The sequence below is a fragment of the Myiozetetes cayanensis genome, unplaced genomic scaffold (genome assembly GCF_022539395.1).
Source record: "Myiozetetes cayanensis isolate MyiCay16 unplaced genomic scaffold, myiCay2020 scf116, whole genome shotgun sequence".
In the NCBI taxonomy this organism is placed as follows: Eukaryota; Metazoa; Chordata; class Aves; order Passeriformes; family Tyrannidae; genus Myiozetetes; species Myiozetetes cayanensis.
In genome coordinates this window covers 90,468-114,750 of record NW_026086782.1, presented here as the reverse complement: position 1 = coordinate 114,750, position 24,283 = coordinate 90,468, and the positions used below count along the sequence as shown (strand labels likewise).

The following is a 24,283-nucleotide window of genomic DNA, read 5'->3' as shown; positions in this document are numbered from 1 at the left end:
TTGGTGTAACCAGACCCCATAATTCCCCCATTTTTATTAATAACAAGATACAAAACAGTGTAAATTCAAAAAACAGTGCAATTCTTAACAAAATATTTTTCACTTGACATAGTAAACTTATTTCTTGTTTAAACCTTATATACCTAAGAGTTCTATGCAATAATAAAACTTTATTAATCAAAAACCTTATTTACCTAAGGGTCTTCTGCAATTGGGTAGAACAAAAACTTTTATTATCTGAGGGTCTACACATAACTGGGGAAAACTTACTTTATTAGAACACAAGGAAAAGTTTAAAGGAGGAACATCATGTTTTGAGTTCTTTTATTAAGGCGATGTATTAGAGGTAGTGTTTGTTGTGTGTGTTCGTTTCAGATATTTTGTATAAGGTGTAAATGGTTCACATAGATTCATACATTCACACAATCTCTCTTTCACTCATTCGGGTGGCCACTCCAATCATTTTTCATTCATGCATACATGTAATCTTTATTTTGTTTTCATGTTCTAGTTATACGACTTAAACTTTTATGTAGTGTTTGGTCAGAATGAAAATTGTTTGACTTAGGATTTACTTACTTAATTACATGTATATTCTCACCGTGTACTCCTCTTTTTTAGTTGTGAATATTGAAAGTTAATGAATTTAAAGGTATAATACTGGTAAGTAGTGCGTACATTCTTGAGTGTGTACATAAAGAAATGAATAGGTAGGTTACTATTATAATCAATAACAATAGAAATTCTTAAAGATGCTAATTACTACTTAAACGAGATAGTTACAAACTTAAACTTATTTAGATATATTTAAGAAATTAATAATTTTAAACAATACTCAGTAAATGTGACTATTAGTAATTTAAACAAAGCTACAGCGAAATTAGAAACTTAAAAATGTATTAATAAGGCAAGGTTGAATTTTTCTCTCTTATTAGTGTAAATAGAAAACTAAAGACAGTTAACTAAATTATTTTAGATAAAAACATTTGTAATAATTTTTAAAGGCTTATGTGTAAAACATGTAAAAACAGTCAGTAAATTTAGTGTCTGTATAGTTTTGGCCCCGGCCCAGGTCCTTGCCCGGGCCGCCGCCGCCTCTCTCACAGGGGTGGGGAGGCGGCGTTGTTACTGTTGATGCTCCCGGAGGAGCCAGAGTCGCTGCGGCCATGGCCCGGTCCGCTTGCGGTGGGGGCCATGTCGCTGGTCATCGCCGCCGGGCCTCGGCTCAGCCCGGCGCCGTGCCCCCGTGGCGGCTGAGTGGCAGCGCCACGCTGTGCCGCATGTGCGGCTGTCCCAGGCCGCACTGCTGCGGCCGCGCGGTCCGCTTCAGGGGAGCGGTGGCACGGGCGGGCTGGCTTGTGTAGCAGAACGCGACCGTCAGCTCTAGGTACGGCCCGGCTGCCAGTACGGGCTGCCCGCGCTCCAGGTGCAGGCGGGTGGCGAAGGCCTCGCAGCTCTGCACCGCCGACACGTGCTCACCGAAGCCGCTGCGCTGCCCCGCGCCGCCCCAGCTGCATTTACAAACTTGTGCCACAGTCCCGGCGCAAGCCTGCTCGGCCTCCCGGGATGGCCGCGGGGCCGCCCCGCGGCTTCTCCTCAGGCACGGTGGCTGCCTCCCCGGGCCGGGGTTCCACGCGGAGCTCCGCCAGGAGCTTCACGTGGGTTGGGGGTGCGGCGGGAGTCGCCGCCAGCTGCGGCGGGGCTTCCGTACTCGGGTCTCCGACTCCCGTTCGTCTGTGCCTCGACCGGACCTTGGCCCGCTTGCGGCCTCCAGGCAGAGGCGCCCCATGGCGGCACCGCTCCAGCTGCCCGGCCCCCTTCTCGCTGTGCGCCGGGCCCACTGCTCCCGGTGGTGCCGCCGCCGCTGCCATCTGGGTTTGCGCAGGAACCGCCGCAGCAGCCTGGTCGACACCAGCCGCTACCGCGAGATGAAGTTGCTGTCGCTGCCGAGCCTCGGCCCAGGGGGGTCGGAGCTGCCCCCAGCAGTCCTGCGGAGCCTCGCGCAGCTCCGCCCCCAGCCTGTCTCGCCGCGGCTGCTGAGTGTCCCGACAGCCTCGCGCCACCCCGCTGCTTGTTCCGGTCTGCTAATTGTGCGAGGGCCGCTACAGCAGCACGGAACTTTGCAAGCAGTCTTGACTTTGCTAGTCTGAATTGCCACCCCTGGTCCCATTTACAAACCTGCGTTACACCCCCGGCGCAAGCCTGTTCGGTCGCTCGGTTCTCCACTCGTAGTCTTGAGCGGCTCCACGCTGCTCCAAGACGCTCTGTCACGGCATCTGGTATTGTGGGCGTGTAGTCCTCTAGTTGCATTAGGAAGTCCACGAACGACATGGTGGACACCATGGGCTCCACATCACCGTTGGCCGCGGGTGGGACATACACACCGTTGGACGTGGTCTCGTCCAGGGGAGCGGCCACTGCTGCGGACAACGGCATGGACCCCTTCTCGGCGGCCGTGCCGCCCTCAGTGCCCCGCGGCGCCCCAGCCACCCTGCCCGGCATCACTCCGGGCGCGGCGCTGCCCGCAGCGGATGGGCTGGGCTTGCTGCCTTCGGCAGGCGCAGGGTCCACATTGGCGCTGATGCTTATGGCCCCGGCTCCGCTCAGCCGCTTCGGCTCGGAGTTTTCTCGATCCCACCGCCGCCATGGTCCATGACGGGGTGTCCTCGTGGCGAGGCGGGGGGACTTGGTCTGTGGTCGCTGTTTCGAATCTCTCACCACGCACTTTGCCGCTATCACGTTCTCCATCTTTTTTAAACATCGCGCCACTGTTGCTGGTACGCACAGCAGCTGTTGCTTAGTTACCGGTTCCCAGCACGGACCATGTTCCATGCATACCTCCAGCAGAGGCAGTCCACAACATGGCCACGAGACAGGAAGAGAAGGCACTACCTCTTGCTCCCGGCATGGGTAATATGGCGCTGCCCATGCTCCGGCGTGGTCTGCACGTGTCTGCAGGTTTTTAATGGCTTGGGGATTCAAAGTTTGTTCCCTTTTACCAGTCACATAATCCGCGACACGCGCCTTCTTCCTGGAATTCACGCCTCTGCAAAAATTCAGTACAAAAAGGTATATTCTAAGGCTTTTCTTCCGTGCTCTCGGACCCCCTCCCCCTTTCCACACTACAGTAGCACGTGGAGTTCCATGCTTTACAATGTTTGGGGGAGGTGAAGATTCAAAGTTTCTCTCTGTGGACGAGTTCTCTTGCGAGGGTTTTAAAGTGTCCACCTTTTTTACTTCTGTTTTCTCTCTGTTTCTCCACTCCTCTTTCCAAGTAATTTCATTAAGAATTGTAAATAACAGCAGTCCTAAAAGAGTTATTTTCATCAACTTTAAAAGTCCAGCTATTTTATGTTTGTTAACTTGTCTCCAAAGTCTTTTCAATATTAAGCTTAAGGCTTTTGCAATATTCTGCGGTTCACGTGAATTAAAAGTTTTCATTTTTTCTCTTTTTGTTTTTTCTCCCGCCCTCTCACCTGGGACGTAGATTTTTCTTCTCGAGAGCGTCCTCTCAAAACGTAGGCAATTTCCTACCAAATTCAGGCCTTTTTTCGAGCTCAATTGCGGTTTCTCCCGCCTATGCCCATCAGAGTTTTCTTCCCCTGGTACCTGACATTTCTTTCTTTTTCACGGCGGACGTCCCTCAGCATTAAATATAGGCTGGTTCCTGACGTCTTGTCTGTATTTCTTCCTGATGCAGGATAAGGCTTAGGTCCCTGTTCCGGGCGCCATATGTAGCAGTTATTAATATAATAAATAATCATAGAATCATAGAATCATAGAATAGATTGGGTTGGAAAAGACCTCCAAGATCATCAAGTCCAACCCCTGATCCAACTCTAATTACTATATCATGGCACTAAGGGCCATGTCCAATCTCTTTTTAAAAACTTCCAGGGATGGTGAATCCACCACCTCTCTGGGCAGGCCGTTCCAATGCCTGATCACCCTCTCTGTAAAGAATTTCTTCCTAACATCTAACCTAAACTTCCCCTGGCAGAGCTTGAGCCCATGTCCCCTTGTCCTGTTGTTGGTTGTCTGGGAGAAGAGACCAACCCCCACCTGGCTATAACTTCCCTTCAGGTAGTTGAAGAGAGTGATGAGGTCACCTCTAAGCCTTCTCTTCTCTAGACTAAACAATCCCAGCTCCCTCAGCCTCTCCTCATAGGACTTGTGCTCAAGTCCCTTCACCAGCCTGGTTGCTCTTCTCTGGACCCGCTCCAGCACCTCAATATCCTTCCTGAACTGAGGGGCCCAGAGCTGAACACAATACTCAAGGTGCGGCCTCACCAACGCAGAGTACAGGGGAAGGATCACTGCCCTGCTCCTGCTGGCCACACTGTTCTTGATGCAGGCCAGGATGCCATTGGCCTTCTTGGCCACCTGGGCACACTGCTGGCTCATGTTCAGCTTCCTGTCAATCAGCACCCCCAGGTCCCTTTCCACCTGGCTGCTCTCCAACCACTCTGTCCCCAGCCTGTAGCGCTGCAGGGGTTGTTGTGGCCAAAGTGCAGGACCCGGCACTTGGCCTTGTTGAACTTCATCCCATTGGAGTCAGCCCATCTCTCCAGTCTATCCAGGTCCCTCTGCAGAGCCCTCCTGCCTTCTGGTAGGTTGACACTCCCTCCCAACTTGGTGTCATCAGCAAATTTGCTGATGATGGACTCAATCCCTCATCTAGGTCATCGATAAAGATGTTAAACAGGACTGGGCCCAGCACTGATCCCTGGGGGACACCACTGGTGACCGGCCGCCAGCTGGAGGCAGCCCCGTTCACCAGCACTCTTTGGGCCCGGCCCTCCAGCCAGTTCCTAACCCAGCACAGAGTGCCCCTGTCCAAGCCATGGGCTGCCAGCTTTCCAGGAGTATATTATGGGAGACAGTGTCAAAGGCTCTGCTGAAGTCCAGATAGACCACATCCACAGCCTTCCCCTCGTCCACCAGTTGAGTCACCTGATCGTAAAAGGAGATCAGGTTGGTCAAACAGGATCTGCCTCTCCTAAACCCGTGCTGGCTGGGTCTGATCCCTTGTCCATCTTGTAGGTGCTGTGTGATTGCACACAGGATGATCTGTTCCATAACTCTGCCAGGCACCGAGGTCAGGCTGACAGGTCTGTAGTTACCAGGGTCAGCCTTGCAGCCTTTTTATGGATTGGGGTGATATTTGCCAACTTCCAATCATGTGGGACCTCCCCAGTGAGCCAGGACTGTTGGAAGATAATGGAGAGCGGCTTGGCAAGCTCTTCTGCCAGCTCCCTCATTACTCTAGGATGGATCCCATCTGGTCCCATAGACTTGTGAGGATCCAGGTGGCTCAGTAAGTCACTAACTATTTCCTCCTGGAATACAGGGGGCTATTTGGTTCCCTCTCTCTGTCTACCAGCTCCAGAGGCCAGTTGCCTTGAGGGCCACCTGTCTTACTGGTAAAAACTGAGGCAAAGTAGGTGTTAAGTACCTCAGCCTTCTCCTCATCTCTATTAACTACTGTTTCCCTCCGAGTCCATCAAAGAATGGAGGGTTTCTTTGCCCCTCCTTTTGTTATTAATGTATTTATAGAAGGACTTTTTGTTATCCCTAACAGAAGTGGCCAATTTAACTTCAAATTGCGCTTTTGTATCCCTGATTTTCTTTCTGCATGATCTAGCTGTCTTCCTGAATTCTTCGTAAGTAGCCAGCCCTCTCTTCCATAGTCGATAAACTCTCTTTTTATCCCTGATTTCCTTCAGAATCTCCCTGTTTAACCAGGCTGGTTGTCTTCCCCGCCGGCTTGCCTTTCGGCACACCGGTATGGCCTGTTCCTGTGCACTCAAAACTTCCTGTTTGAAGCACATCCATCCCTCCTGGACTCCCTTGTTTTCAAGGGTTGTTTCCCAGGGTATGCTCTGGACTAGACTTCTGAATAGGTCAAAATCTGCCCTCCGAAAGTCCAGCGTAGAGGTTTTATTGTTATTTCTCCTTGAATCTCTGAGTATTGAAAATTCTATTATTTCATGATCACTATTTCCTAGGCGGCCTTCAACCACTATATCTCCCACCAGCTCCTCTCTGTTTGTAAACAGCAGGTCTAGCGGGGCCTTACCCCTGGTAGGTTCATTTACCAGTTGATGAAGGAAATTGTCCTCTATACACTCCAGGAAATTCCTAGACTGCCTCTTCTCTGCAGTATTGAGCTCCCAGCAGATATCTGGCAGGTTAAAGTCACCTACAAGGACAAGGGCTGACAATTTTGAGACATCCGCCAGCTGCTTGTAGAATAATTCATCCCCTTCATCATCCTGGTAGGGCGGTCTGTAACAGACACCCATGATGATGTCAGTCTTGTTGGTCTTCCCCCTGATTTTGATCCACAGGCACTCAACCTTATTGTTGCTGACCTCAAGTTCAACAGGGTCCAGAGAGTCTCTAACATATAAAGCCACCCCTCCACCTCTCCTCCCCTGCCTGTTCTTCCTGAAGAGCTTATAGCCTTCCATAGCAGCACTCCAGACATGCGAGTCATCCCACCATGTTTCTGTGATGGCGACTACATCATAGCCTTCCTGCTGCACAATTGCCTCCAGCTCCTCTTGTTTGTTGCCCATACTGCGTGCATTAGTGTACATGCACTTCAGGTGGGCTGTTGATTTAATTCTTAACTCAGGCTTTCCATCCTTAGGCTGATCACTGGAGAGCCCGGTTTCAACCCCTTCCCCCTTCAAACCTAGTTTAAAGCCCTCCTAATCAGCCTCGCTAACTTATGGGCTACAGTCCTCTTATTCTTCCTAGAAAGATGAATCCCATCTGATTTTAAGAAACTAGGTACCATGGAGTTTGCCCCATGGTCAAAGAAACCAAAATTTTGATGGTGGCACCAATTCTTTAGCCATCTGTTGAGGAGTTGGGCTTTTTACTCCTCTCTTTATTTAACTCCTCATCCATCCCAGATAGTACAGGAACTGAGGCAAATATCACCTGTGCTCCTGTCCCCTGAACTGACTGACCCAGTGCTTTAAAGTCTTTTTAATTATCTTGGCACTTCTTTGATTAATGTCCTCACTGCCAGCCTGGACTACCACCAGAGGATAATAGTCTGAGGGCTGAATTAACTCAGGAAGTCTCCTACTAATATCCCTCACCCTGGCCCCAGGAAGGCAGCATACTTCTCTCTGGGATGGGTCTGGGCGACATATAGGGCCCTCAGTTCCCCTCAAAAGGGAGTCACCGACTACAACTACCCTTCTTTTTTTTTTATACCTGTGGTTGTAATCCGTCTTTTGGACGGGGCCAAACAAGGAGGCTCTCTAGAGGGATCATCTTGGCTGTCCTCTACCTGACTGTCTGGGTCCAGAGTCTCGTATCTATTCTTCAAAGGGCACCCTGAGGGGTGATGGGGGTCTAGAAAGAATTCTTCTACCTCTCCCATTAGGGACCTGTTTCCATTCCCCCCATCATTTTGGTCTGCTCCATCTGTCTTATGGCAGGAGAGGCAGGGCTTCGCCGTCTCCTGTTGGACTTCCTTAGGGTTTAAAAGGGTTTGACTCCACCAGTCAATTTCTTTTTCACTCTCCCTAATGCACCTTAATCTCTCTACCTCTTCCTTAAGTTCTGCTACAAGGCACAGCAAATCACTCACCTGCTCGCATCGTACACAGCTACCTCCTACACCATCCTCCGGTACCAACGTCAGGCTCAGACACTCAGCACACCCAGAGACCTGGGTGGCTGCATCCTTCTTCGAGGGGAGTGTCTGAGCAAACACACTCCTAGTATTAACAGCAGTAACAGTTTTGTTTTTCTGGAAACCATTGTTAGCTTTAAAAAGCACACTCACCTACAAGAAAAGGGAGCTGGTTGTGCCCTGCAGGCTTGAAATGCCTTGAAATTGTTGTGCCACACCCTGTTAGTCTACTCCTGTGGGGGTGCGTGAGCGAAGTTCGCTCACGCTCCTGGAGGTTCTTATATAGCCTCCCCCAGCACTTGCTAACTGAGCCTGACCCACCCCTCACTCACCTTAATTGGTTCTGAGGAAGAGTCAAGCCTGAGCAGCAAATGGCTGAGTAGTTCTCCTGGAGGGTTCTTATATAGCCTCCCCAGCACTTGCTAACGAGCCTGACCCACCCCTCACTCACCTTAGTTGGTTCTGAGGAAGAGTCAAGCCTGAGCAGCAAATGGCGAGTAGTTCTCCTGCAGAGGTTCTTATATGGCCTCCCCAGCACTTGCTAACGAGCACAGACCCACCCCTCACTCACCTTAGTTGGTTCACGAGGAAGAGTCAAGCCTGAGCAGCAAATGGCTGAGTAGTTCTCTGGAGGTTCTTATATAGCCTCCCCCAGCGCTGCTATGAGCCTGACCCACCCCTCCACTCACCTTAATTGGTTCACAGGAAGAGTCAAGCCTGAGCAGCAAATGGCTGATGGATTCTCCTGGGGTTTCTTATAGCCTCCCCCAGCACTTGCTAACGAGCCTGGCCCACCTCACTCACCTTGGTGGTTCTGAGGAAGGAGTCAAGCCTGAGCAGCAAATGGCTGAGTAGTTCTCCTGGAGGTTCTTATATAGCCTCCCCCAGCGCTTGCTAATGAGCCTGACCCACCCCTCACTCACCTTAATTGGTTCTGAGGAAGAGTCAAGCCTGAGCAGCAAATGGCTGAGTAGTTCTCCTGGAGGTTCTTATATAGCCTCCCCCAGCACTTGCTAACGAGCCTGACCCACCCCTCACTCCACCTTAATTGGTTCTGAGGAAGAGTCAAGCCTGGGCAGCAAATGGCTGAGTAGTTCTCCTGGAGGTTCTTATATAGCCTCCCCAGCACTTGCTAACGAGCCTGACCCACCCCTCACTCACCTTAATTGGTTCTGAGGAAGAGTCAAGCCTGAGCAGCAAATGGCTGAGTAGTTCTCCTGGAGGTTCTTATAGCCTCCCCCAGCACTTGTCTAGCAGGCCTGACCCACCCCTCACTCCCTGTAGTGGTTCTGAGGGAAGAGTCAAGCCTGAGCAGCAAATGGCTGAGTAGTTCTCCTGGAGGTTCTTATATAGCCTCCCCCAGCACTTGCTAACGAGCCTGACCCACCCCTCACTCACCTTAATTGGTTCTGAGGAAGAGTCAAGCCTGAGCAGCAAATGGCTGAGTAGTTCTCCTGGAGGTTCTTATATAGCCTCCCCCAGCACTTGCTAACGAGCCTGACCCACCCCTCACTCACCTTAATTGGTTCTGAGGAAGAGTCAAGCCTGAGCAGCAAATGGCTGAGTAGTTCTCCTGGAGGTTCTTATATAGCCTCCCCCAGCACTTGCTAACGAGCCTGACCCACCCCTCACTCACCTTAATTGGTTCTGAGGAAGAGTCAAGCCTGAGCAGCAAATGGCTGAGTAGTTCTCCTGGAGGTTCTTATATAGCCTCCCCAGCACTTGCTAACGAGCCTGACCCACCCCTCACTCACCTTAATTGGTTCTGAGGAAGAGTCAAGCCTGAGCAGCAAATGGCTGAGTAGTTCTCCTGGAGGTTCTTATATAGCCTCCCCAGCACTTGCTAACGAGCCTGACCCACCCCTCACTCACCTTAATTGGTTCTGAGGAAGAGTCAAGCCTGAGCAGCAAATGGCTGAGTAGTTCTCCTGGAGGTTCTTATATAGCCTCCCCAGCACTTGCTAACGAGCCTGACCCACCCCTCACTCACCTTAATTGGTTCTGAGGAAGAGTCAAGCCTGAGCAGCAAATGGCTGAGTAGTTCTCCTGGAGGTTCTTATATAGCCTCCCCCAGCACTTGCTAACGAGCCTGACCCACCCCTCACTCACCTTAATTGGTTCTGAGGAAGAGTCAAGCCTGAGCAGCAAATGGCTGAGTAGTTCTCCTGGAGGTTCTTATATAGCCTCCCCAGCACTTGCTAACGAGCCTGACCCACCCCTCACTCACCTTAATTGGTTCTGAGGAAGAGTCAAGCCTGAGCAGCAAATGGCTGAGTAGTTCTCCTGGAGGTTCTTATATAGCCTCCCCCAGCACTTGCTAACGAGCCTGACCCACCCCTCACTCACCTTAATTGGTTCTGAGGAAGAGTCAAGCCTGAGCAGCAAATGGCTGAGTAGTTCTCCTGGAGGTTCTTATATAGCCTCCCCCAGCACTTGCTAACGAGCCTGACCCACCCCTCACTCACCTTAATTGGTTCTGAGGAAGAGTCAAGCCTGAGCAGCAAATGGCTGAGTAGTTCTCCTGGAGGTTCTTATATAGCCTCCCCCAGCACTTGCTAACGAGCCTGACCCACCCCTCACTCACCTTAATTGGTTCTGAGGAAGAGTCAAGCCTGAGCAGCAAATGGCTGAGTAGTTCTCCTGGAGGTTCTTATATAGCCTCCCCCAGCACTTGCTAACGAGCCTGACCCACCCCTCACTCACCTTAATTGGTTCTGAGGAAGAGTCAAGCCTGAGCAGCAAATGGCTGAGTAGTTCTCCTGGAGGTTCTTATATAGCCTCCCCCAGCACTTGCTAACGAGCCTGACCCACCCCTCACTCACCTTAATTGGTTCTGAGGAAGAGTCAAGCCTGAGCAGCAAATGGCTGAGTAGTTCTCCTGGAGGTTCTTATATAGCCTCCCCCAGCACTTGCTAACGAGCCTGACCCACCCCTCACTCACCTTAATTGGTTCTGAGGAAGAGTCAAGCCTGAGCAGCAAATGGCTGAGTAGTTCTCCTGGAGGTTCTTATATAGCCTCCCCCAGCACTTGCTAACGAGCCTGACCCACCCCTCACTCACCTTAATTGGTTCTGAGGAAGAGTCAAGCCTGAGCAGCAAATGGCTGAGTAGTTCTCCTGGAGGTTCTTATATAGCCTCCCCAGCACTTGCTAACGAGCCTGACCCACCCCTCACTCACCTTAATTGGTTCTGAGGAAGAGTCAAGCCTGAGCAGCAAATGGCTGAGTAGTTCTCCTGGAGGTTCTTATATAGCCTCCCCAGCACTTGCTAACGAGCCTGACCCACCCCTCACTCACCTTAGTTGGTTCTGAGGAAGAGTCAAGCCTGAGCAGCAAATGGCTGAGTAGTTCTCCTGGAGGTTCTTATATAGCCTCCCCAGCACTTGCTAACGAGCCTGACCCACCCCTCACTCACCTTAATTGGTTCTGAGGAAGAGTCAAGCCTGAGCAGCAAATGGCTGAGTAGTTCTCCTGGAGGTTCTTATATAGCCTCCCCCAGCACTTGCTAACGAGCCTGACCCACCCCTCACTCACCTTAATTGGTTCTGAGGAAGAGTCAAGCCTGAGCAGCAAAATGGCTGAGTAGTTCTCCTGGAGGTTCTTATATAGCCTCCCCAGCACTACTAACGAGCCTGACCCACCCCTCACTCACCTTAGTGGTTCTGAGGAAGAGTCAAGCCTGAGCAGCAAAATGGCTGAGTAGTTCTCCTGGAGGTTCTTATATAGCCTCCCCAGCACTTGCTAACGAGCCTGACCCACCCCTCACTCACCTTAATTGGTTCTGAGGAAGAGTCAAGCCTGAGCAGCAAATGGCTGAGTAGTTCTCCTGGAGGTTCTTATATAGCCTCCCCAGCACTTGCTAACGAGCCTGACCCACCCCTCACTCACCTTAATTGGTTCTGAGGAAGAGTCAAGCCTGAGCAGCAAATGGCTGAGTAGTTCTCCTGGAGGTTCTTATATAGCCTCCCCAGCACTTGCTAACGAGCCTGACCCACCCCTCACTCACCTTAATTGGTTCTGAGGAAGAGTCAAGCCTGAGCAGCAAATGGCTGAGTAGTTCTCCTGGAGGTTCTTATATAGCCTCCCCAGCACTTGCTAACGAGCCTGACCCACCCCTCACTCACCTTAATTGGTTCTGAGGAAGAGTCAAGCCTGAGCAGCAAATGGCTGAGTAGTTCTCCTGGAGGTTCTTATATAGCCTCCCCCAGCACTTGCTAACGAGCCTGACCCACCCCTCACTCACCTTAATTGGTTCTGAGGAAGAGTCAAGCCTGAGCAGCAAATGGCTGAGTAGTTCTCCTGGAGGTTCTTATATAGCCTCCCCCAGCACTTGCTAGCGAGCCTGACCCACCCCTCACTCACCTTAATTGGTTCTGAGGAAGAGTCAAGCCTGAGCAGCAAATGGCTGAGTAGTTCTCCTGGAGGTTCTTATATAGCCTCCCCAGCACTTGCTAACGAGCCTGACCCACCCCTCACTCACCTTAATTGGTTCTGAGGAAGAGTCAAGCCTGAGCAGCAAATGGCTGAGTAGTTCTCCTGGAGGGTTCTTATATAGCCTCCCCAGCACTTGCTAGCGAGCCTGACCCACCCCTCACTCACCTTAATTGGTTCTGAGGAAGAGTCAAGCCTGGGCAGCAAATGGCTGAGTAGTTCTCCTGGAGGTTCTTATATAGCCTCCCCCAGCACTTGCTAACGAGCCTGACCCACCCCTCACTCACCTTAATTGGTTCTGAGGAAGAGTCAAGCCTGAGCAGCAAATGGCTGAGTAGTTCTCCTGGAGGTTCTTATATAGCCTCCCCCAGCACTTGCTAACGAGCCTGACCCACCCCTCACTCACCTTAATTGGTTCTGAGGAAGAGTCAAGCCTGAGCAGCAAATGGCTGAGTAGTTCTCCTGGAGGTTCTTATATAGCCTCCCCAGCACTTGCTAACGAGCCTGACCCACCCCTCACTCACCTTAATTGGTTCTGAGGAAGAGTCAAGCCTGAGCAGCAAATGGCTGAGTAGTTCTCCTGGAGGTTCTTATATAGCCTCCCCCAGCACTTGCTAACGAGCCTGACCCACCCCTCACTCACCTTAATTGGTTCTGAGGAAGAGTCAAGCCTGAGCAGCAAATGGCTGAGTAGTTCTCCTGGAGGTTCTTATATAGCCTCCCCAGCACTTGCTAACGAGCCTGACCCACCCCTCACTCACCTTAATTGGTTCTGAGGAAGAGTCAAGCCTGAGCAGCAAATGGCTGAGTAGTTCTCCTGGAGGTTCTTATATAGCCTCCCCAGCACTTGCTAACGAGCCTGACCCACCCCTCACTCACCTTAATTGGTTCTGAGGAAGAGTCAAGCCTGAGCAGCAAATGGCTGAGTAGTTCTCCTGGAGGTTCTTATATAGCCTCCCCAGCACTTGCTACATGAGCCTGACCCACCCCTCACTCACCTTAATTGGTTCTGAGGAAGAGTCAAGCCTGAGCAGCAAATGGCTGAGTAGTTCTCCTGGAGGTTCTTATATGGCCTCCCCCAGCGCTTGCTAACGAGCCTGACCCACCCCTCACTCACCTTAGTGGTTCTGAGGAAGAGTCAAGCCTGAGCAGCAAATGGCTGAGTAGTTCTCCTGGAGGTTCTTATATGGCCTCCCCAGCACTTGCTAACGAGCCTGACCCACCCCTCACTCACCTTAATTGGTTCTGAGGAAGAGTCAAGCCTGAGCAGCAAATGGCTGAGTAGTTCTCCTGGAGGTTCTTATATAGCCTCCCCAGCACTTGCTAACGAGCCTGACCCACCCCTCACTCACCTTAATTGGTTCTGAGGAAGAGTCAAGCCTGAGCAGCAAATGGCTGAGTAGTTCTCCTGGAGGTTCTTATATAGCCTCCCCCAGCACTCTGCTAACGAGCCTGACCCACCCCTCACTCACCTTAATTGGTTCTGAGGAAGAGTCAAGCCTGAGCAGCAAATGGCTGAGTAGTTCTCCTGGAGGTTCTTATATAGCCTCCCCAGCACTTGCTAACGAGCCTGACCCACCCCTCACTCACCTTAGTTGGTTCTGAGGAAGAGTCAAGCCTGAGCAGCAAATGGCTGAAGTAGTTCTCCTGGAGGTTCTTATATAGCCTCCCCAGCACTTGCTAGCGAGCCTGACCCACCCCTCACTCACCTTAATTGGTTTCTGAGGAAGAGTCAAGCCTGAGCAGCAAATGGCTGAGTAGTTCTCCTGGAGGTTCTTATATAGCCTCCCCCAGCACTTGCTAACGAGCCTGACCCACCCCTCACTCACCTTAATTGGTTCTGAGGAAGAGTCAAGCCTGAGCAGCAAATGGCTGAGTAGTTCTCCTGGAGGTTCTTATATAGCCTCCCCAGCACTTGCTAACGAGCCTGACCCACCCCTCACTCACCTTAGTTGGTTCTGAGGAAGAGTCAAGCCTGAGCAGCAAATGGCTGAGTAGTTCTCCTGGAGGTTCTTATATAGCCTCCCCCAGCACTTGCTAACGAGCCTGACCCACCCCTCACTCACCTTAATTGGTTCTGAGGAAGAGTCAAGCCTGAGCAGCAAATGGCTGAGTAGTTCTCCTGGAGGTTCTTATATAGCCTCCCCAGCACTTGCTAACGAGCCTGACCCACCCCCTCACTCACCTTAATTGGTTCTGAGGAAGAGTCAAGCCTGAGCAGCAAATGGCTGAGTAGTTCTCCTGGAGGTTCTTATATAGCCTCCCCAGCACTTGCTAACGAGCCTGACCCACCCCTCACTCACCTTAATTGGTTCTGAGGAAGAGTCAAGCCTGAGCAGCAAATGGCTGAGTAGTTCTCCTGGAGGTTCTTATATAGCCTCCCCCAGCACTTGCTAACGAGCCTGACCCACCCCTCACTCACCTTAATTGGTTCTGAGGAAGAGTCAAGCCTGAGCAGCAAATGGCTGAGTAGTTCTCCTGGAGGTTCTTATATAGCCTCCCCCAGCACTTGCTAACGAGCCTGACCCACCCCTCACTCACCTTAATTGGTTCTGAGGAAGAGTCAAGCCTGAGCAGCAAATGGCTGAGTAGTTCTCCTGGAGGTTCTTATATAGCCTCCCCCAGCACTTGCTAACGAGCCTGACCCACCCCTCACTCACCTTAATTGGTTCTGAGGAAGAGTCAAGCCTGAGCAGCAAAAAGTCAAGCCTGAGCAGCAAAAAATAAGTCCCATGGGGACTATAGCTGCACCAACATGATGTGTAACAAGATATCGTTTATTCAAGGAATCCCAGCTTATATAGCAGTTTCAAATGCTACCACGTCCGACAGGTAACTTCTTAAGCCAATCCCACACAAGCATTCAACAGAGTATGTGTGACAGAGTACTTAGAACTACAACTCCCAGGATGCTTTGCAGCGCCTGGTGTAACCAGACCCCATAGGTGATAAGGGAGCTGGCAGAAGAGCTCGCCAAGCCACTCTCCATCATTTACCAACAGTCCTGGCTCACTGGGGAGGTCCCAGAGGATTGGAAGCTGGCGAATGTCACACTGATCCACAACAAGGGCTGCAAGGAGGACCTGGGAAACTACAGGCCTGTCAGTCTGACCTAAGTGCCTGGCAAGGTTATGGAGCAGATCATCCTGAGTGCAATCACACAGCACCTACAGGATGGACAAAGGATCAGAGCTAGCCAGCACAGGTTTAGGAAAGGTAAGTCCTGTCTGGTCAACCTGATCTCCTTTTATGATCACGTGACCTGCCTGGTAGATGAGGGGAACGCTGTGGATGTAGTCTACCTGGACTTCAGCAAAGCCTTTGACACTGTCTCCCACAGCATGCTCCTGAAAAACCTGGCAGCCCATGGCTTGGACAGGTGCACTCTCTGCTGGGTAAGAACTGGCTGGAGGGCCCAACCTCGAGAGTGGTGGTGAATCATGTTGCATCCAGTTGGTGGTCGGTCATGAGTGGTGTCCCCCAGGGATCAGTGTTGGGCCCAGTTCTGTTTAATATCTTCATTGATGATCTGGATGAGGGGAATGAGTCCACCATTAGCAAATTTGCAGATGACACTAAGTTGGGGGGAGTGTTGATCTGCTGGAAGGCAGGAGAGCTCTTCAGAGCAACCTGGACACACTGGAGAGATGGTCTGATTCCAGTGTGATGAGGTTCAACAAGTCCAAGTGCCAGGTCCTGCACTTTGGCCACAACAACCCCATGCAGCACTACAGGCTGGGGACAGAGTGGCTGGAGAGCAGCCAGGCAGAAAGGGACCTGGGAGTTAGGATTGACAGGAAGCTGAACACAAACCAGCAGTGTGCCCAGGTGGCCAAAAAGGCCAAGGGCATCCTGGCCTGTATCAAGAACAGTGTGGCCAGCAGGACCAGTGATTCTGCCCCTTTACTCAGTGCTGGTGAGGCCACACCTGGAGTACTGTGTCCAGTTCTGGGTCCCTCAGTTCAGGAAGGATATTGAGGGGCTGGAGCAGGTCCAGAGAAGAAGAGCAACCAGGCTGGTGAAGGGACTCGAGCACAAGTCCTATGAGGAGAGGCTGAGGGAGCTGGGGTTGTTTAGTCTGGAGAAGAGGAGGCTGAGGGGAGACCTCATCACTCTCTACAACTCCCTGAAAGGAGGTTGTAGCCAGGTGGGGGTTGGTCTCTTCTCCCAGGTAACTATCAGTAAGGTCAGAGGGCATGTTCTTAAGCTCTGCCAGGGGAGGTTTAGGTTGAATATATTATAAAAAATTTTTTACAGAGAGAAATCAGACATTTAAATGGACTACCCAGGGAAGTGGTGGGTTTTCTGTCCCTGGAGGTTTTTTAAGGTGAGGCTGGATGTGGCACTTAGTGCCATGGTCTAGTAACCACGGTGGTGTTGGATCAAGGGTTGGACTTGATGATCTCAGAGATCTTTTCCAACCTGGTTGATTCTATGATTCTATAGCGATCTTATGCTGTAGATTTCAGTGCGAGGAACCATTCTCCCTCTTAAGCTCTGTGGCCAAATCACCTCTCAGGTTTAAATTCCTCCTATGCAGAGGCTCAAATGTGGATGGTGCATCCCTGGGCCAGGAGTCTGAGGTCTATTCTGGCACCTGGTAGTATTTGAAATGCCCTGAGGCACATATGATAAAGGGCTTCAGACAAGACCTCTGCCCTTCTGCAAGACCAGCTGGAAGCCAGGCAGGATATCCTAGGCATCTCATATGACAGTTGACAACTACATGTGGGCAAATGAATCAAGCCCTGAGCCTTCATTTTCACTTGTCCCAAAGTCTTTCCTGGGTAGGGAAATATCTCATCATTGTAAATATCCCCTTGTCACCAATGAAGGAGCAGCACAAACGTGTTCTGTCAACTCTACCCTGAATGGGAAGCAAAATGACTGCAATGTAAGGCATCAAGGCATATGTGCAGTACATTTAAAACTGGAAATTTCTCCTGATCTTTTAGGATGGATATGTTACTGAGGATGAAAATTAGAATTTTTTTCTGTCCATGTCTTTTGTTTGACATTGTAAAGAAGTGAGTACATTTTTTTTCTTCCAGTAAACAGAGCATAAAAAAAAATAAAAATCCAACATCCCAAAATTCAAAATTGCAGCTCAGAGAAAACCACAGGAACTTACAGGACACAGCTCTGCAATTGCTAGTATGTATAGAAGGAATTAATGAAATAAATTTAGCCTGTCCAAAAGAAAGAAGAACAAAACACCCCAAGTGCATAATTTGCTTCAATTTTTTACCAGGCACTGAAGTGAGACCGACAGGCCTGTAGTTTCCCGGGTCCTTCTTGCCCTTCTTGAAAATCAGGACAGTATTCACCAGCTTCCAGTCAGCTGGGACCTCTTCGGATTCCCAAGACCACTCAAAAATCATCGAGGGAGGTTGTGGGATGACATCAAACAGGCCCCATAAATTTCTAGGGATCCATCTGGAGCAGAAGATCCCTCACAATATCAGAGTCGACTGGGAGTTGATCATGGTACTCCTGCTCATGGCACTTAGACCCTCTTGGTTCATTATCTGTGTTGAAGACAGAGGTAAATAAAGCGTTAAACACCTCTGCCTTGTGTCTGTCCCTGTGTATGAGGTGACCATCCTCTTCCTGGAATGGGTCGATGATATTTCTATACAGCCTGTTGCCATTAATGTATTTGGAAAAACTCTTTTTATTGTCCCCCACATTTCAGACAGCTTTAACTCCAGTTGAGCTTTGGTGCTTGAATTTTCTCCCTACAGCAGCAAGCATCATCCCTGAATTCTTCCCATATTGCCTGACCTTGCTTCCACTGGGCATACACCTTCCTTTTTTGCCTTATATCCAAGAGAAGATCCCTGGTCATCCAATCCAACCTTCTGCCTCGCCTGCTTGACTTCTGACATTTGGAATTGCCTGCTCCTGTGCCCTTAGGAGGCGATGTTTAAAAAGGGACCAGCACTGATGGATCCCAGCATCTGCAAAAAAATTTTCCCAGGGGACCTTTCTTACTAATTCCCTGAGTAGCCTGAAGTCTGCTCTCCTCATGTCCAGAGTTGAGGTTTTGCTGGCACTTTTCCTCCTGCCAACAGAGATTTTAAACTCAATTGCTTTGTGGCCGCTGTGGCCAAGATGGCCGCCAATCTCCCCTTTGCTCATGAGATCCATTCTGTTGACAAAAAGCAGATCAAGGAGGACATCTTCCCAAGTCGTCTCCCTTAGAACCTGTTCCATAAAGTTGTCATCCAAGTTTTTTAGGAATCTTCTGGCCTGGGTTGTACCAGCTGTGTGATGCTCCCAGTTAATTTCTGGCAAGTTCAATAAGGACAAGGGCAGTTGACTTGGAAGTGTCCCTTAGTTCCTGAAAGAATAATTTGTTGGCGTCATTGTCCCAACTGGCAAGTCTATAGTAGACTCCCACGATGGTATCCTCATTATTTGTTTGCCCTTTGATTCTTACCCAGAGGTTCTCAATTTTACCATTGCCAACTGTGAGCTGCATACATTCTAACCCTTCTATAGCATACAGTGCTACCCCTCTGCCTCTTCTGCCCTGCCTGTCCCTCATGAAGAGCCTGTAACCATCCAACGGGGCACTCCAGTCACAGGTCTCATCCCACCAGGTTTCACTTATGCCAATTATGTCAAATCATCTGGGAGATGGAGCTGTTTTGCATATCTTCACTACTCAGGGTTTGGTTTTGGGAAACAGCATCCAGTGGTGGTTCAGATCCAGCTCCTGTAGAATCTGATTCCTAGAGGTTAAAAATAGCTTTGCATGTGTCTCACAGTGCCATTTGCTTGAGTAGTGCAAAACATCTTTATATATATTAACAAATGTAGCTACCCAGAACCCCTGGAGGTGAGAAACATGGTCCCTATTTCCAGTGAGTAAAACTAAGCAATCCCATTGATTTTGTATCATGAGCTCTCTTGAGTTTAAATGAGGAGGCATACACTCTGTCTAAAGGCAGACTTTCTCTATTATACCAGTGGTATTTTTGAGATAAAGGCAGACTTTTTAATTCCCCAAATAATCTTTACTTTAGTGTATTTGAAGACACAGAGGAATTGAAGGTCTGTTCAATTGGTCCTAGGGGAGCATCACCATCGTAGCAGGGGGATGCTGGTATGAGATGGTAACACAGAGACTAGGCAATAAATGAGGGATTTGATCCACAGGAAAGGACAACACTGCAGACCTTTGTAGCAATGGATTTGCCTTATATAGGATGGAAGAAGTCCTGTCAGAGATGGACTGGTGAAGGAAAAGAAGAAAACAGCTCAAATGTTATAGAAACAGAAGTTTTTAATGTTGTTTAAACAGATCTTAAGATGGCTTTTCTGTATTTTGCAAAGTCACTCTGTCTCCTTCCCGACACCCCCCTGTAAAGGACCCTTATGCAGGAATGTCCTGGGAAGATATCCTGAGGTCTTCCCATTGGCCTTTGTTCACCTCTTTCTATTGGCTATTAACTCTTTACCTGATTGGGTTTTTCTGTAGTACCTTGACCTTGTAATTGGTCCCTTTTCAATCCCCCTGAAAGCCATATAAACCCCCATCTCCAATAAACTTCCTCTTTCGTCTGTCCCTCAGCCATGGTCTGTGTGTTCTTCTTACGGGCTCATAGAGCCATGTGCTCGAGGGGCAGTTTGGGAGAGCATTACACCTCCAGAGAATGGTTTAAAACCCAAGACCTGAAGGTGCCCCCCTCCAAATCAGCCGTCGTAAATGGTGCCCGTGGTGAGGCTATGACTGACTGAAATCTTCTGTGAAGATTTGAGTAGTTATCAAGCGCAGAAAAGGGTGATTTCTGCGTCAACGATGGCCCGGTACTAAGCAGTTCGAAGTGTTAGCAGAGTTAGCTGCATCACCACGACTCAGCCCTTCAGGACAGCAGCCTGTTTGAACACTTCTCAACCCACCTGACAATGACAGGTAGGAGCAGTGCCGGTATATTCCTTTAAAAAAAAAAAAAAAAAAAGAAAAAAAAAAAAAAAAAAGAGAAAAAAATAAAGGAAATGGGAATTCCTCTCTCTAAAACTGAAAAAAAGAATTATAAGAATTTGAAAGACATATTAAGTTCCAACGGCAAATCGGCTAACAAAACAGCTTTAAAGTACCTTTCCAAGTTTATGGTTAAAAATGACTATAAATTACCTTTCTGTCTTACGACTAAAAATTGGGATTTATTAGGAAGACAGATTTGGCTCGCTGCTAACACCAATGGCAAAGCAGCAATTCATGCCAACATAGCCTGGACTCATGTTTTGGCTATACTTGAAATGCAAGAAAAAAATTCCACGCCTACAAAATCTGAACAGCAATGTAACTCCATCTCTGCATTGGATATTTCTTGCACCGGTGCCGGCAAGGAAAGAGTTAATACTGTCCAAGGTAGCCTGGCACCCCCCCTTCCATGGCAGAGCGGCGCGGCTTCCCCCCTGGGTTCGGGAGAGGGGGGGCGATCGAAGCCGTTTTGTGAGACCGGGGAGGGTGGAGGAGGGGAAACTTCTTGGCAGCCGAGAACGGGGGTCCCTCAGCATCCCCCACCGTGGTTTGTGTGTGGCAGTGCCGCACCCTTGGTCCCTGGTATGGGTGGCAGTTTTGGCGCTGGCCCCTCCCAGCCCCCTCTACAGATCGAAACCAGCGTGTCGCCCCCCCTCCCTGCCAGCCTCGAGACAAACCCCGACCCATCCCGGACTGTTCAGTGTGGGATACCTGTCTAAAGAGCAGGCTGTGGACAAGCTGTTAGTGGGCCTTAAGCCTGAATGAACCAAGGACTTTACCTCAGGAAAAGTACTGGCACTGATGTCAGCCTGCAAGAATGCTAACTGTGAGATAGCAGTAAAGAGAAACAGGCGGAGAAAAAGGGCAGAGAGAAAGTGCAGGGAGAAAAGGCAAGAAGATGTGCCTGGACAACTACGTATGAGCCAATCACAGGATAGCAAGTACTAAGTGCTGAAAAGTGTGTTTAACTATTTCCAACCAATCGTGTAAGAACATGTATGTGTAAGAAAAGTATATAATGGAAACTGTAACGCATAATAAACGGGACTCTGCCTCTTGATCATATTGGTCTGCGTGTAGTTTCTCCGTACCCTCTCGCAGTGACAGTTCAGTCCCTGTTGATAGAATGGGGGAGAGAGACGCTGCCTGTCTCTGTTGTTTCAGCCACATTCGGCGAAAGCCCTTCCCCCCCTCCTCTCCCTCCGAGGGCAGACAAACCAGTCCTGCCGCTTCTGAGCGAGGGCTGTCCTGAGCCGACCAGCAGCACGGCTTTACACATACCTACAGAGACACTAAACCTTTTTCCACCGTCCCGGACGCAGCGTGGCTGCCACAGACACTCAGGGGGGGAGGGATGTGCTGAAAAAATCCAACAGGCGTGCGTACAGCGACCCCCCACCCGCTCGGTAGCTCCCGGCAGGACACCAGCAGCCACACCATTTCCAGGCGTTTTCACAATCTCAAACCTCAGCCGCCATAACCACGTGGCCGAACAAAGGCAGTGTGGAATTTCCAGCTTCCAGCAGCACCGGAACAGCGACAGGAACTTCCACGTTCCCTACGGATACTGAGAGGGACGGGGTGACGTCACCAAGCCCCCCCCCCCCCTCGTCCTCGCTCGGCACCGAGGGCAGATAAACCTCCATTTCTCCGTTCCAATTCCCCCCCACCCTGGACAACAAATAGCAACAGAGATCAAATGTGTTATATGTTACTTTTCTCTGGAATTTTGAAGACGGCAAAAATACCTGCAGGACAAAGAAATATAGCAAGACATTTTTATTGCAGTGCTGGGTACCCATTTCCAGCACTGGGTGCACCCTTGAATCATGCAAAGAACACACTGCTGTTTGAAAACCGCGCTTTTTGTACCCTTTGATATCAGTTGTTGAATATTCATTTTACTGTCCGCTTGTTGCCTTAAAAGGTAATTTCTCTGCTTTGGAAGTGGGTGTTATCTTTTGACTGGTTGTAACATACCTCCCCTGGGCTCGTACAGGGGGGTCTTGCATCATCCCCACATTGCAAGGCATGGAGGGTCTCTCTGTGTATCCACATGGCACAGAGGAATGCATTTTTATTCATAATTTGTTCCCTGTTCCCGGTCGCGAAAGATTCCCTGGTGAGAGGTCCAGATAGGACCCTTCACCTTACACTCTCCACGGTACGCCTATAAGTTAGTAAATATACAGAAATAGTTCTTTTGTTAGTACCCTCTGTTCATTTTAATTTGCTTGGAATAAAATCAGTTCCTCAATTTTTCACAATATGCACCCTTCTTCACCGTAGCAGGATATGCGGCGACAAGAGCAACTTACAAACACCTCCACAAGCGGACATCCAGCCCAGCGACTTTCTACGGATCCAGACAGCATCCCCCTCACCTCTCACATCGCAGAGTACCTGTGACTGACTCAGCACAACCAGATTCAACAAACAGTACTCCAATTACAAACAATTCGCATTCCCTAACACCATTTAACAATTTTTCTCCCAATAACCCATTTTCAAATATGTCAAATAATTTTAACAATTCTGTTTCTCATTCTAACCCTTTTATTTTTTCCACAGGAACCAGCAATGCCAATATGGTGATATCAATAACATAGCTAGTCATGTTAATGATTTTAATGTAGTGCAAGCATATCCAGTGTTTTATACTCCAGGTGGACCCCCTGTATGGGACCCCTTAGCAATACCCCTTCTCAAGGATGCAAAAAAAGCAGTAACAACCTATGGTTTCAATTTAGCATATGCAATGGAAGTTCTTTCATCTCTATTCTCAGCTTTTGTACTGATTCCAAATGATTTAAAAGATATAATGAGATCTTTGTTAAATAAGGTGCAAGTAACATTATTTTAGATGAATGGAAAGCCTTATTTGAAAATATGCACATGATACCAGCACAACAACACGTAGACCCATAGAAAGAACAATAGAAATGCTGTTTGGTGAGGGTCCATATGCTGCAAATACAGACCAGGCCAAAATTCCAAAACAAGACTTAATTGCTACCAGGAATATGGCCTTACAGGCATTACAATCTATAGCTGATGCCTCTCAAACAACACCACCTTTCCATAATGTAATTCAAAAACCAGAAGAATCATTTATAGACTTTGCTGAGCGATTAAAACAAGCTATTGAAAAACAAGTAAAAGTGAAAGAAGCACAAGATGCCCTATTCTTGAAGCTAGCTATCTCCAATTCAAATGCACAATGCCAGCAAGTGCTTAGAAATCTTCGTGACCCCACCCCCATGGATATGGTAAAGGCTTGCAAAGTTATTGGCCCTAATGACAAGCTAACAAATACTCTGGTCCAAACTCGGGTGTCCATGTCTAACCAATTAGCTGAAGCTAATATACAATTGGGCAACCAAATTGCAGAAGCAAGCCAGCAAATGGCAGAAAAAGTGTCTGAGGTTTTGGCAGCAGCCTTAGATCACTCCAGAGTAATATGCCACTATTGCAAGCATCAAGGTCATCTAAAAGCTAACTGCCCAAAATTAAAAAACCACAATCCTCAAAAAATTACTCGTCCACGTATATGCCCCAGATGTCAAAGAGGGCCACATTGGGCTGCAGACTGTAGATCCCTATTTGACAAAAAGGGAAATCCATTATCACCCAGACCTGTTCCCAAAACACAGAATTCGGGAAACTTCCTAACCAGCGCTTAGGGCAGCACGTGAACATAAAAGGCTCTACTCAGCAATCTAATCTACCCCTCTCAAATGGCTCCCAACAAAAACCTCAAACAGGTGCTTTTAAATTGGAGTTAGCAACCTCAAATCCTCAAACCTTAGAACATGCAGAGTATCACACTGTGTTATTGGCTTCTGCCTCTTCCCAGGTCTCAAATTGTAAAGGTAAATGTGTTATCACAGGAACAGAATCTGCCACTGCATTAGGTATTACTGTGTTACCCGTGGTTATTAGTCTTCAAGATCCTAAAGTTGTGTCTGTTGTAATCAAACCCAACTTTGTACCCACAGTGATTAATCCAGAAGATCAAATAGTACAAGTCATACCTATGTAGGAACAGACTCAAAATGAACAGGGAATTCTCATTAATTGGGCTCAGAAGGTTACTGCTGACAGACCTATACTAGAATGTTCTTCTCTCTCCTAATTCAGGCCAACAGAAATCCGTGTCTGGCTTACTAGACACAGGGGCAGACGTCACAATTATCTCTACCA

General features: G+C 49.1%; 1 protein-coding gene across 1 annotated transcript in view; it reads right to left on the bottom strand.

Moving 5' to 3' along the window:
• Window positions 1-1,225: 1,225 nt before the first annotated feature.
• The window catches only part of LOC126635223 (uncharacterized), a 113,519-nt gene continuing 90,461 nt past the window's right edge, over window positions 1,226-24,283 (bottom strand). Inside the window, exons 2-3 of the mRNA XM_050306252.1 lie at window positions 1,712-3,046; window positions 1,226-1,511 (exon numbers count right to left, since the gene is read on the bottom strand). Coding sequence (XP_050162209.1) covers window positions 1,226-1,511; window positions 1,712-2,832 — 1,407 coding nt within the window. The 5' untranslated portion in view covers window positions 2,833-3,046. The remainder of the gene's footprint in view (window positions 1,512-1,711; window positions 3,047-24,283) is intronic.